The following is a 14,178-nucleotide window of genomic DNA, read 5'->3' on the forward strand; positions in this document are numbered from 1 at the left end:
CCATTATATCATTTCATGTATTCGTATATATTTGACAATAATTGATTTTATTTTAATAACTACTAGGTATATATAGCAAGATTCATGTATATATTATAAATAGGTTTTCCAATCCAGCTTTACAATGAGTATTATCTGTCAGCATTCACTGGTATTGTGTGTTTAAGTAGACAAACCCAACTTTTGTTTAGGACGCCATCATCACAATTTCTTAAACCTAACCTAACAAATGATATAGTATACCATATATGAAGACTGTGAATTGTGCATACGCATGCGATTCACGATTCGATAAGTACAACTGGCAGTGTGATTAGCTTAGCATAATATTCGTTGTGTATAAAACAAGGCTCCAGCCATGTCCTTTCAATATACATTCATACATACATACAAATACAAACATACCTACATATTTAGAGATATACAGGTAAACAAAATACGTCCTCTGACTATAAACTCCAATTCGATGCGTGAGATTCAGAAAAGTCGCGTCATTTGTTCATAGGATTGCTAAATTAAACACTAATATTCTAAATGAATTCCATATTCGTCTGATATGTAGTTCACAAACGTCCCGTATTATTTCCATTTACATTTTGGCCCCATGACACCTGATGGGGATTACGAGTGGTCAGCCGCAGGGAGTTGCCATCGCCATCCTCGTCGAGGACATGCTCGTAGCCCTGATTTATAGTTCCCCCGCCATTCGAGCCATAAATTTGCTGCAAAGAATGTAGATGGCATATAGTTTGTATGAGGACAATATAGTCGGACATGACCGAATGCAAAACACTCATTCATGAAATGTAAAGTTCTTAAGTACAGAAATATCTTCACCAATAATCAGCTTAATTTAAGAAAACAAATTCATTAATATGAATTAAGGGAAGAATATACTCTTAAGAGCATTCAGCAACTCACCTCTGCTGGTCCCCCATTCACATTGAACACATCCTTGATGCTGATGCCCGCATTAGACACGCGTCCGCTGCGCGGATTGGGCAGGACCCCATTGTTGTTGACCTGTGCGAAAGCAATCTCCTTATAGTTGCAAAGGATATTAGCGAATCCGTTTTATACTTACTGCAGGCACTGTGGTTATTCCGTATTCGTTTTTGGCGCCCAGCGTTTGCATTGCGGATTTCCGTCGTTCTGCCATCACGGAATTCTTTCGCACCTCCAAGGCGCGTATTGTCTCCGCTCTCATAGTGAGGCGTCTCGTCAGAATGGGCGTGGCTGGATTATTCTCAGCATCGGCGGTTAGCTTAAGGAAACGTTTCTTGAACGCCACATCCAAGGTGCCAATTTGACGACGAGGCTGTCGAGCTTTCTCCAAATTTTGAATGGTCTTACGTCGGGCTATGCGATCGGGTCCCGAGCCGGAATCATTGTCGTAGTCCCCATCAATGCCTTGCAAACGTTGCAGATTCTTGACAATTTCCACAGCGTGCTAAAGTATGAGAATATAGGTGAAAAATTAAATGTATGTATAGATACAAATATTTATATATATACCTTATCTATAAGCTGATCTTGCGTTAGATCCTCAGATTTCTTTTTGCAGAAATTCAATTCCGTGGAGGCCAGGATATGAGATAGAGTGCCAAAACGATGGAACAACATGGCCGTAAATTGTATTACCAAAATCAGTGCAAAGAAGAACACAAAGACAAGACCAATCGGCTCCAGCTGCAGATACTCCTTGGAAATGTGCACCTAAATAGGGAAAGATGTAAGATGTATTAGTACAAAACTCTATAGCGATATGAGGTGATTTGTTAGTAACATTGAACAATGAATTGATTGAACGATTCTTCGATTGGAGAAATGGCAGACTGTAGTACCAAATTGTCGGTGATAGGGCTATGTTTAATGTGTGATACCATAGATATGTGTGTGATAGATATAGCTGGACGCATATCTATATGCCAGCATGTATATTAATGTCTATACATTGAGGCTAATATATTATTGTAATTGTTTTTTTTTTTTTGTTTTTTAAAGTTTATGGCACATTAGAATCTTGAGCGTTGATATGATATAGTATTGTTGTAGTTGTTGTTGCTGTTGTTGTTGGTGGTGATGTACCAGAACCATTAGGATGGGTTTTTTGTCAAACAAATAAACAGGAAGTAAACACAGGAATGCCTTGTAAACACATAGTATAATAGGATCATTCATATACATATAACATTAGAAACATTCATTGGGTAAGTATGCATATATATATGTGTGAGGAGCACATTAAAACGTATATAGTGTGTGTGAGAGAGAGAAAGAGAGGAGGAGAACGAGCGAGCCGAAGGAAGTTAAAGGTCCCGAATAGGTAATTCGTTTTAGATAAGTTACACAAACAAAACAGTGTTAAACAAAAGTTTGATTGTTATTGAATTTAAAAACCTCAGATGTCTCTTCGATATACGTAATGTTGGTTTTGACGCCCAACGGCCATATAATATGCAATTTATCCTTATTCAGTTGCAATAAGAAGACAATCAATACAAATAATGCGTTGGCCATAAAAAACGCAAAGACCGACTTATTCCGCAGTTCAATCAGATCGGCGGCAATGCGGGCCTGTGATCACACACAGTTACACAACCGATATATATATAGAGAAAGAGAAAAAAAACCAAAAAAAAAAAAACTGTTAGTAATGCTTGTAAGGGACTCAATTACCTCCTGAGTGGATTCGTCATAGGTAATATTGGTGCGCACACCAAAGGGCCACTTGACGTGAATGTTGTCCTTGTTCAATTGCAGCAGGAACACGATCAACACGAAGAGGGCATTGATCATGAAGAACGCAAATACCGATGAGTCGCGGAGCTCTTTCAGATCTTTAGCTATACGGGCCTAAAATTATTTTATCGGCAGGTGTTGCGGGTAGCATAAGACATTCACGATCTGCTCCTAGGTGGTAAAACTAACTAAATATAATGCTTGGCTTACCTGCTCGACGGGATCATTGTCAATGGGATATAAGTACTGATCAATCAGATCCTTCCAGAACTGGATCTCCGAACTTGACAAGAAGTCTACCTCACCCTTACGCACATCCGGATCCTCGATCCAATAGGGATTCGTCAGAAAGTCTCGTTCCTGCTTGGGCTCTGCCGATGTATCCGAGTCCGATTCATCCGACTCATCGCCCGATTTCTCAGCCACCGATGTCAGCAAATGATGGTCCTTCGAACCACTGGACGTGGTGCGTCGTCTATTGTGGCGTGAAGCGTGATGGCCATGCGGATCCACAGCGCTCTCAATGCTGTCAATACGGTTCTTGATTGTATCCAGAGATTCGGCTATGCTCGTTAGCTGCTGCTTCTCGTCGGAAGTCTTGCCGTGAGTGCAAAACACGCAACGGAACAGACCAGCCAGAGAGAACTCAATGGAGCCCTCCTCATCGTCATTGTCGCCAATGCCACTCTGGAGGAAGCCCAGCATGCTCTTCTGCTTCACTCGCTTTTTGGCTTCTTCGGCGGCCTTCTTTTCCGCTTCCAGCTCCTTCTTGGTCTTTTTAGCGACCACCTCACGGGTGCCCCAGGAGACAACGTTCAGATTGATGATAGAGTACAGAATCAGCAGCAGGTACATAGATGGTATGGATAGCAGATATATTAAGCCGCATGTAATGCACCAAAACTCTTGCGGATGCAAACATGCGGCTATGAAGAATGACCCCACCATGGATATCAAAAAGATGGCCGAGGGCGAGCCTATACCGTCCTCACCCAACTGCAGAGCCGTACCCACAATCACAGCCATCATGATCAAAGCGTAACAGGTGGACAGCACCTGGGCCACAAACAGTTGTATATTGGCCTTGCAGGTGAAGCAGATAACCATGAAGGCCAGAATGGGCACAATGTTGTAGTGGAACGAGGTCCAGTTGTCGATACGAAAGGCGGCGACAAAGGCACCCACCAACATAAGGAAGATGGTGCCAGGTCCCAAGATGGTGCCACCCATCAACATCATCTGGTAGAAGACATACAGCAATGATATATTGTCGTTAATCTTGATCGTGCGCTTCGCATCGCCGAGCAGATCCATGATGTTTGCTATGGTCGAGGGCACCCAGCGACGTCGCTGGTTGTAGAACTCATTGAAGCCCTCCGGGCAATGCGTGTAGGCATCCGAGGCAGCTGAGTACTCCACGCGATAGCCACGCTGCAGCAGCAAAGTGCACAGCCAGCGATCCTCGCCCTGATCGTACTGCACATAGTGACGCGCCTCCGTTGGTTTCGTTGTATACTTCTTCATCACATTGTCGTCCATCAGGGCCTTGCCGCGGAACAGCGAGAAGCAGCCGGGTGAACAGAGCACACAGCCAATCATGTGCTCCGTTGCCTTCTGCAGCCAATGACCAATGGCGTATTCGAAGAGCTGATACCACACCATGGGTCCAGAGCCCACCGGATGAATGCGTCCGCAAGCAGCGCCCAAATTGCGATTCTTCTTCATCAGATCGACCAGCAGCGTGACAGCATTCGGCTTAAAGTCGATATCGCCGTCCAGTGTGAGCAAATACGTATTCTCAGCAATGGCATCCTTGCGATCCACCGAGATGGGCAGCTCCATGAGTCGATGGCCGAGCAGATAGTACATGTACATGACCTGGGACCAACGCTTGCGATGACGAATGCGATCCTTGTCCTTCAGATGAGCTATGAACTTTGTTTTGCCCGGCAACGTCCAGACCAATCGGCCGCCATAGGGCGTTGGGTATTTCTTGGGCGGACGCAGTCGAATAGTTGTTTGATGTATCTCAGAGGCAGCCTCATCCATTGTACCAATCAATAGCTTGACGAAGCGGTTGCACTGAATATCATCGTCACTGTGATCCGAAATCTCAAAGGCATCATCGAAGAATATGTGAGCTGGAAGAGCCATGAAAGAAAGTTCTTAAGGGACCCAATTTAATTTAAAGAGGTACTTTACTTACTCTCAAACTCATAATAGTCTGGATCGAGTACACGCAAATACTTTTGAGCAACTCGTCGAGCGCACTGATCCTCGTCCATTCGCATAATGCTCTTCAAGAACTCAATCATTTCGTCTTTCGTCTCATGCCACATTGTGGCGCACGTATAGATGCGAGTGATGTTATCTGAGGACTTAATCGATGGCTTGTTTGGCGCCGATGAGCGATCGGTGTGCACTGAGATAGTCTCATAGTACTCATCGCCCTTTTCCTTTTCAATCTCCGACAGATCCTAAGAGAAAACCGAAAGGCAAGTTATATCATATTGTACTTTAATTGGAGTAGAGCCTACCTCAGTTTTGACATCCGCTTGATCATCGCGTCTTCTATTCAGGGCCATCGACTGATCGATCAGCAAAGCTGAGTACATGGGTCTTACGAAGAGTTTCTCCGTTGTCGCCAATCTCTCGCACTTGGGCGTCCAAATGTGCAGCGCAATCCACGTCTGGCTGAGTAGCCACAATATCCAAGCCCATGCCATTTGCTCGGTGACAAAGTTATTGAACCTAAAGTTGGACGGACTCGTAAAGAACAGATAGTCCGGGATGGTATCGTGGAAGAAGCACGGATCATCAATACGGATTCCACAAGCAGCGATCAGGAACGAAACGGTAATCGGCACCGTAAGGCTCACAGGGAAGGCATAGCTGAAGCCCTGTATGAGGATCTTGCACGCGAACTTGCCAAAGATGTAGCACAAATAAGCGCCAAAGATCTGCAGGAGCAGCACGTAGACGACAGTATTATAGGCAGCATCCACATCGACGGTATCTATGTTGGCCGACTCCAAGGTATCAGGCAGCACTCCGCCCAGTCCAGCGGGCAGCTCATACACGACGATCTTATGGGGTCCAAAGGCATCGCCATACAGAGCAAATAGATTGCTGGGCTCATCCCCGTTGGCCCAATAAATGAGCAGAGTGACGCAAAAGAAGAGCAGAATCTTCCATATCGAGAGGAACATGTGACAGAAGTAGCGAGTAGTGTGCATCTCCTCCTTGATGCGGCCCAGAGCTCTCACAATGCCCAGTGGCGATTGAGCCGACACATAGTTCTCCCACCAGCCGCAGGAGATCATGATGCAGGCCACCGGAATGACCCACAGCTCGCGTCGATTCTCCAGCAGTGGCCAGATGACGAGGCCCGTGACCTGGGCAGCAACGGCAGCCAGATCGATGATGACTTTGATGAAGCGTTTGCCCTCCTTGGAAGTGCGCGACAACAGACCCAAAATGCCAGGTATTACGCACAGGCAATTGGTCAGCATAGCGCCTTGAATGGCATCGATCTGTGGCAGGACGACGAACATCAGCAGCGCAGTGCCTAGAGCACTCATGCTCTCCATCAGCCAGACGAACAGGAAATGCCCCGTCTTCGGCACCTTAAACGTCTTGAAGAAGCAGATTCGCGCCGCTCGTATCAAAGCCCCGATCTCGGGCAGGGAGTACGCAATCACCAGAGCCCATATCCATGCGATACGCTCCTCCTCGGGCAGACGCACAACGAAACTCTTGTCGCGACCCTATGGGGAGATAGAGTTGAAAACGGAACTTCTTTGGGATATCTTCTTACGACTTACCAAATCCTTGTTGCAGTACTCGATTTTGCGATCCTTGCGCACCTGCGAGGTCATAAACAGGACTGTTCCTTTGGCTATAACACCGCCGGTTAAAACTATGATAAACGTGATTATATAGGCAAAGATTTTCAGTATCTTGATGGTTAGCTCAAGACACTCCTGATTTGCTGTCGAACCGGTTTCAATTTTAATTGGCGGATCGCGGAACACATCCCAGCCTTTTGTTTCCTGTATTGTGCGTTGGCTGAAAGTGGGATGGAATGGATATAGTTAGTCATAGTCTTAAAGGGAAGCTCAGTTGGGACTAGCCTATTATAGGCTACTCCCAGCTCAAGCTCATTGCTTGCTCCTAGGTTCCGGATTGCTTTCTAAGAGAGATTGACATTGAAGTAGCCACAACAGCGGCACTGAAAGTGATTTGTAGAGCAATATCTGAACAAAGGCGAGCTGCTATGGATGTGGGAATGGCAATTAAGCTTTGTTTGCTATGGAGCTAATTTGGTTGTTCCGGTTTGCTTAAGCGAAACCCATAATATTTTCCAAGAGAAAACCTCAGCCAACAATTTGCATATCACAATTCATAGGGGAAACGCGAATACGACTTACCTGCCGCCATATATATCGTGTGTCAGAGGCGAACTCTCGTCGTCGGTGAAGTTGTTCTCATCGCTGTCGCCCTGATCTCCGGTGGCTGGCGGAGCCATCGGGCGATGCCGCACCGCAGACATCTCCCACGGTTATTGCCCGAGCCCCAATCGTTGGCTCTGCTGAATCTTGTAGTCAAAATGTAGCTAAAGTGGCGCAAGAGTTGAAAAAATTAATTGAGTTCCAGTCGTAGTAGATAAGCCAGCTTCAATTTATGGCTCTCGGTATGCTCTCTGTTAAAGCAGACATTCAAGGACCTGCGGCCCTTGACCAGCAACATTTTCCATTTAAGCAGGCAACCGGTTTCTGGCCAGCATATTCACTGTTCAGCTTTAGTGATTTATGAAAAAGTAATCAGCTAATGAAGATTTTCAATGCACAATGTACGGCTGGTGAATGACCGAATGACCATATAGGGTGGGCTTCAGACCCCACTTGCAGAGATCATTAAACATAATTTTAAAATGCATTTTAAGGTCGTAGCGCACAGTTTTCAAATTTATTTTATCAAATATATGTATATAGAAAAGAAGAACCTACAAAATATATGTATTATGCAGTAGTCTATCATAAAAGGTATTTCAAGAATTTCACAGTTCTATAAATAGCACATTCCGTTTACAACACGCATTTCGCAAGCAAGTTCTCACATTTCCAGGCTTTAACCAGTTGCGAATCGCTAAGCAGAAGTAAAAGTAGAAACGGACTCAGTAAATAGGAAAAAAAATGCCGGATATAAATCGAGTATTATTTATCTGTTTTTGCTGTACAGACAAGGTAATTAAGGGTCCAACATAAAGGCGGGGCAGAGATATACATGCATACATACATATGTATTATACTACATATTAGCCATGCCTCACTTATTTCATATTTGGCACGGAACTAAAGCTGTAGCCCTCTTTGATTTTATGGCAATAACAATCACATATGTTGCACATACAAATACTTACACACACACACACACACACATACACACCTGTATATATAGAGTACAGACATAGTGTGCAAAATTTTGATCGCATTGTTCCGTAGCGCAGACCTTGTGCCACATTTGAGCAACAGCGCATCGGATTTCTATTATGATGATGGAATTACCATAGATAGCTAGATGAGAGCACTGATAGAGGCTGTTTATTTCGTCTTTCAAATAGAAACTCCAATGCATTAAAGTGTTCTTTTTTATTTTCAATAAAATCACATATCGAATTTTGATTTTTTAAAAGTTGAACGAAATGTCGATCAGTAAAAAGTCAGAGTTTGAAAACGGATTGAACCGAATGTTGTAGACGCTTTAAAATCGACGACTAGAACTCTCTATGTCGTAAAAGCTATCGGACGACTCCTCGCCGGGCACATCGAAATAGCATAGGAAAGATGACCTCAGGCTCGGCTGGGCATGCACGATGCCAGTTAGTTTGACTTGAGGCGCCTGCTTGGCCTCTACTGGAGGAGGTCTTCGAGCCGGGCTGATGAACCTGTTGGCGTCACTCTCAAGATAGGGATTCCATGTATTTGGTTGAACCTTGGCTTCCACTTTTCGGCGAGTTGGTAATAGTTGCGCTACATGTTTTGGGGAAGGTTTGCCACTTTTTGTTGCCTGGTCAAGTTTGGTCTTTAAAGAGGTGTTCGAGTTGTGCTCAGCGGGCGTCGGCTGCTTTAAGGTTGGTAGCATTCTGATCTTTGGCTGCTCTATCAAATTAGGCCTTTCATTATTCGATTTGTTCGCCCTTAAGAATTCCATCATTCTGGCCCTGATGCCTTCTATGACCATCTCTTCCTCAGTTTTCGCTTTATTCGAATAAGCTTTGTTTAACAGCTTTGTTTTGGAATCGGGCGTCAGTGGGGAGAGATTAAAGAACACTTCGCGATTCTTGAGCTTCATTATGTTGCGGATCTTATTTTGTCCATTTGTCTTGTTTTGTCGGAGCATTGTGTTTGGTTCTCTTCTGTTGTGAAGTCGTCGCTTATTCAAATATATTTATTCGGCTATAAAATTTTGATTCTGGACACATTTAACGTTAGTCGATTTCACAACTGAGCCGATCTAACGAAACTCATATTGACTAGCTTAAAGCAAAGACTACTTAAATATAGTACAATATCCTCGAGCTCAAGGGAATTACCAAGCATTTATCCAAGGGGTCATAAATTGAATCAGTTTCCACAGTAAAAGCTCAATTAGCTGTTGGCAGAAAGGTCAAAGGATGCTGCCGGCAGTCGGGATTCTGCGCAGTAGTCCCCAATGCTGCGTCATATGATTGCAACCCTCAAAAAACAAAACAAAAGCACAGAAGTCACAGCTGCCTGTTGTCACAGCCACCCTCGACGCAGTGCTAAGGCTATGGTACTAGGGTGTGTCAGCCCTTGTTTGTGTTATGGATGCTCTAGACTGATTATGGGTTTCGTTGCGCGCCTCTTTTGCCGTTTATATGGCCACAGTTAACAGTGTCTCGCAACAAGACCGTGTGGCCTAATGGATAAGGCGTCGGACTTCGAATCCGAAGATTGCAGGTTCGAGTCCTGTCACGGTCGAATCATAATTTTTTTTTATTTACAGGTAGTTGATAGATAGCTGAATATTTATTTTGTATTTATTTAATGTAAACATTTTTCGTAAAGTACATCAAATTGAATGCAAATGGTTTGAATGACCGACTAAATTAGGTCTATTTTATGTGCTTGGATATGTATATTTATTTTTCGGTAGATATGTATGTATGAATGAATCAACTTATCGTGGTATGTATGTATATATTTTGCTATTAATTCCAACGAAAACTAAATCCTACTATTCGAATCTCATATATTAAAGTTATCTTTGGCTGGACATACTGAACATTCTTCGATTGTTATCTTCGTGACGTGGTAATTAAAGTCGGCTTTCCATTTACTAATTAGTGCAAATGAAATAATCGTGTATATATTTTTAGATATTTATTGTACTTTACTTTTCTTTTTACATTTCTTTTCGTTTTCTATTTATACACACAATTTACTATCTCACTGGCATATTGATAATATGTAAATATGCATACATTTTTAACAGAACATTTTTATAGAATTAAATATTCCCTCAAAAGTAGGAACGGTATAACTGAAAGAAATCGAACTCTAATATGTACATATATGTTCAGCTAGAATCATTTAAGCAACATGGATAGATGGACAAACATCTATGCCTTTCCCAACAACAGCTCACGTCAGTAACCCTAGTTGACCCCCAGAAAAGGTAAATACGCAAACAAAAACGTGCCAAGTATAGCAAATGAAATTTTCAGTCGAAAATCGAATTCATTAGGCATTCATGTCTCATACTCTCTAAAAATGTACAGCTAGAAAAATCGAGCAGCAAAGGATTAAGAAAAGACACAATTAAAACCACTTTTTATAGATCCACGATAAGAGACCGGTTCCGCTAAGAGTACAGCAAAAAAAAAAAAACTCCAAGCAGGCCTTGAAGCAGGGTAGGCAAACCACACAAACTGCTCTTATAAACATATATACTATATGTGTGTATATATAAAACATAAGACTTTTCATATTATCATATATCTTGAACAGTGGGCGTTAACGCACAGAGTATTCGAGTGAACGGTAATGCCTGCTGATTCATTATACCTCGCAACATAAAATTTATTTACAAATTTCAGCAATATACATATATCTGCATACAAAGTACATAGAGTAAATATACATACAGATATACTATTGTATATATGTCATGCCCAAGAAGGCAAATCAAATGGCTTACAGCCCAACACAAAAACGAATGCATACAAAAAGTGAAAGTCTAAAAACAAAAACAACAACAAATATTTTATAATAAAAACGATCTATGAATAAGATACTTGTAGCCACGGCACAACAGCAACAGCAACAGCAACAACAGCAACTCGGTAGTTGCAACTATTGCTGGCTGTTGAAAATTGTTGAAATTGATTGCTACATTTAACAACGGAAACGAAATCGAACCAATCGAACCGACGAATGGACCGACCCACCTAGCCAAACCGGCCACGCCAAGCCGGACAGCCAGTAACAGCAACAGCAGCTGCCGCAGCAGCAACTACGTCCGACTTGTATCATAAGACAGAGACCAGTTTCTGCTGGAGTACAACAGGAACAATAAGCGACTTCAAAGTGGCATTGCGCAAAACATGCCCAAACAATGACGGCGATAATGGCCAGCAATAAATGTGATCAGAACGGTGAGCATGGCAGGGCAACATGCTCTAGATGCGATCAATGTGGGTTCAATCAATTGTGCTATACAAATCTGGTTAGTCAATAGTTCGAGAATAGTTCAAGTATAAATCAGGACTATATATGTACTTGAAAATTTGTTCGAGAATGTATTATGTTTGACCATAGTTCGAGACTGATTGCTGCGTACTCGGAGAATAGTTGAAGAATGGTTCGACCTTGTATAGAGTTTGAATAAAGTTCGAGAAAGATTACGGGATACCCAGAAAGTAGTTCATTACTAACGCAGCATTATTCGAGAATGTTTCAAATATCGTTTCAAAACAATTTTAAGGCTGTGTAAGAAATAATCCATTAGTGTTCTTTGTTCTGTTTGTAAATGTCTGTACATTTTTTCTGCCCAGTTGAACAATCGCTCCAGATTAGTTCAACAAATTCTGTTCAAGTTTAGCTGCCTTACGTTGAATGTGCCTTGAGCTTTATCTGCCAATTCTGCTCAGTGCTCGCAGCACACCTCAACATCCACTCAAGCGCTGTCAATTCCAAATTCTTTAGCTTTAATTTTTTTTTTTTTTTTTTACTTTTTTACACTCGTTTTGCCAACTCATTGAGTCAAGTTCCAGTCTCGTATTATTTACCAACGTATTACCGTTATGCACATGCATAAATTCAAGAGCCCAGCCAACAACGTGTGAGTCACGAAGATTTTGTATGATTCGTAAACTTTGCCCATAACTTTGACAGCATTTTAGTGCGATAATCTGAAACATCATTAAGGATTTTCGGCTCTATACAATAGATGTATATTGAGGTACATTTAGTCTGTTGCACTGTGAGTCACAAGAGTTGGCACAAAACTTGGTTTTTACGCAGTGCGTAACTTAATTCGAAACTGGTATTAAATTATGGGATTTTTTTTTACTCATTGAAATGAGGTGAATTGGCGCATAATGAAGCTGAACTTAAGTTAAAGTGGAAGAAGGGTTTCTCAGGCTGTGGGAGCTATAAAAGAGACCAAATTAAGTGCTGAGTATAAAGTCTTAAGAAAAATATAATTTTATATATAATTTTACACATGTAACTATCAAGTTAATTTGTAACTATATAGTTTATTTTTTATAATGTTCACATAATAAAATTGTTCTATGTTTTTCTATAGATTTCTTAAGCTTCCATAAAAGATTTCAGTAAACAAACTTTGTCTATTTATGCAAAAATTTTGACAGTCGCTGCGAGGAGAGTATAGCAAACAATAGGAAAGAGAGCGAAAAAAGAGAGAGAGAGAGAGAGAGAGAGAGAGAGAAAGAGAGCGATCGACTTCACACAGCAACAAGCTACTCAGACAACTCTTCATCTCTATGGCTTGACTTGCGTGTGGGCGTTGAGGCCTTTCGAATTGTGCAAATATTTTGAGTGGCAAACATGAAAAAGTCAATTGGAAAAAGTTGTATTAAATGCCATTTATTCGAAATGATTTCATTTGGTTCATTTCACTTAATAACAGGCTTAGCCGTAGCATCTAACCATAGTTAACAGATCTTTGTTAATTAAGGCTTTCAATTTATAGAACAACTTGTTTTAAAGGCGTCTGTGTGTGTCGCCGTGTCTCTTTTAAATATTTTTGTCTGTTTTGTTGTTGTTGTTGTTGTTAATATCTTGGAACGGGTTTGTGTGCCAAGACAACGCAAAAAATAAGACCGAATCTAAATCGCAAAATAGCCCGTTTTATATGCAGCTTATAAAAAGCAAAAGTGTTGCCAGAGTCTTACACAAAACCCGTTAGCCAACGGAAAACGAAGCAGACGAAGAATACGAGGAAGAAGCAGAAGTGAAAGAAAAATATAAATCTTACTACAACAGCATAAATGAGAATGAGATTGTGCTTTTTGCTATTGTGTCTGGCGCATAAAAACTTTCACACAGATATTTATGTATGTATGCATGTATGTATAAAATTGTACCGTTTGATGGCGATGATATAGCCTAAGAGAAATTGTGTTGGCCTAGCTGCAGATAATCCGGCAAAGATTGAGAGAATGTGAGGTGAATGGAGTCGACGCACTTTTCTTTAGTTTTCACTTGGACAAATTTATTAATTCATATGACCTTTACATTTCACTTTTCAGCGCCTGGGCTTGATTTAGCTAAACACAGTTAACACTTTATTAAAACACCAAATACACAGATACACACATACATTTAAACGATTTCTTTCTCAAAACGCTTGCGTGGCTCACATACTTTTTAAAATAAAAACAACAAATTTGTATTTATCATTTGATTTCTTTTCAATTATTCGTTATTTCTTTTGCTGTGCCGTTGGTGAAGTTGCTGCTGTTGTTGTTGTTGTTGTTGCTGTTGTTGCTGTTGCTGCATTTAACTTTTAGCCAGCTTTATACAAATACTTATACACGTACACATATTCATATACTGTGTATATAGAGCTATGCATACGCATACGCATGCGCGCACGTACCGTTTTGTAGAAGAGAGACAGAGATAGAGAGAGAGAGACGTAGACGTGATTTTAGCTATCGGGCCTTTACTTTTTGTCCGCGTGAAGCTCTTTTCGAGTTCGTTGTCTTCGCCAAACTGAATTGAAGTCTTTCGTTTTTGCTTATTGGAAGTGGTCGCAACTGTGGCTCGGCTTGTTGTTTCTTGGCCTGAAATCGTTGTCGGCTGGAAGTAAACTTTTATGAGCATGTTTATGTGCTAAGATTTTGTTGTTGTTTATTTTATTTATAAGATTTGTAGCTTACAA

General features: G+C 41.6%; 1 protein-coding gene and 1 non-coding gene across 5 annotated transcripts; one reads left to right on the plus strand and one right to left on the minus strand.

Annotated features, from left to right (window-relative positions):
* Positions 1-3: 3 nt before the first annotated feature.
* Positions 4-14,096, minus strand: kkv (hyaluronan synthase-like protein kkv). 4 transcript variants are annotated; one of them, XM_018103162.2, is made up of 11 exons: positions 13,909-14,096; positions 7,173-7,362; positions 6,567-6,810; positions 5,280-6,509; positions 4,949-5,219; positions 2,953-4,883; positions 2,401-2,577; positions 1,516-1,716; positions 1,085-1,450; positions 922-1,023; positions 4-722 (listed from the first exon to the last, which is right to left on the minus strand). In XM_018103162.2, exons 2-11 carry the CDS (start codon positions 7,292-7,294, stop codon positions 564-566), a joined length of 4,803 nt encoding a protein of 1,600 aa, XP_017958651.1. In that variant the 5' UTR covers positions 7,295-7,362; positions 13,909-14,096; the 3' UTR covers positions 4-563. The 4 variants fall into 4 exon arrangements, with proteins under 4 accessions (XP_017958651.1, XP_089121461.1, XP_017958626.1 ...); XM_089265335.1 differs by lacking the exon at positions 2,401-2,577 and adding an exon at positions 2,680-2,856; XM_018103137.3 differs by lacking the exon at positions 2,401-2,577 and adding an exon at positions 2,680-2,856 and having other exon boundaries at positions 7,173-7,357; positions 13,894-14,096.
* On the plus strand, positions 9,674-9,746 carry TRNAR-UCG (transfer RNA arginine (anticodon UCG)). The gene has a single exon. It is a non-coding gene; the product is annotated as a tRNA-Arg (tRNA).
* Positions 14,097-14,178: the final 82 nt, after the last annotated feature.

Source organism: Drosophila navojoa, chromosome 2 (genome assembly GCF_054131105.1).
Source record: "Drosophila navojoa isolate 15081-1374.11 chromosome 2, UAZ_NAV_1.0, whole genome shotgun sequence".
Lineage (NCBI taxonomy): Eukaryota > Metazoa > Arthropoda > Insecta > Diptera > Drosophilidae > Drosophila > Drosophila navojoa.

Bases quoted from the DNA above. Each gene is read 5' to 3' on its own strand.
- kkv (XM_018103162.2), bottom strand. From the start codon at position 7,294: ATGTCTGCGGTGCGGCATCGCCCGATGGCTCCGCCAGCCACCGGAGAT. The intron at 1,717-2,400 runs GTTTTTAAATTC...TTCCCTATTTAG, and splicing joins ATATCGAAGAGACATCTGAG to GTGCACATTTCCAAGGAGTA. The intron at 723-921 runs GTGAGTTGCTGA...CATTCTTTGCAG, and splicing joins TGAATGGGGGACCAGCAGAG to CAAATTTATGGCTCGAATGG.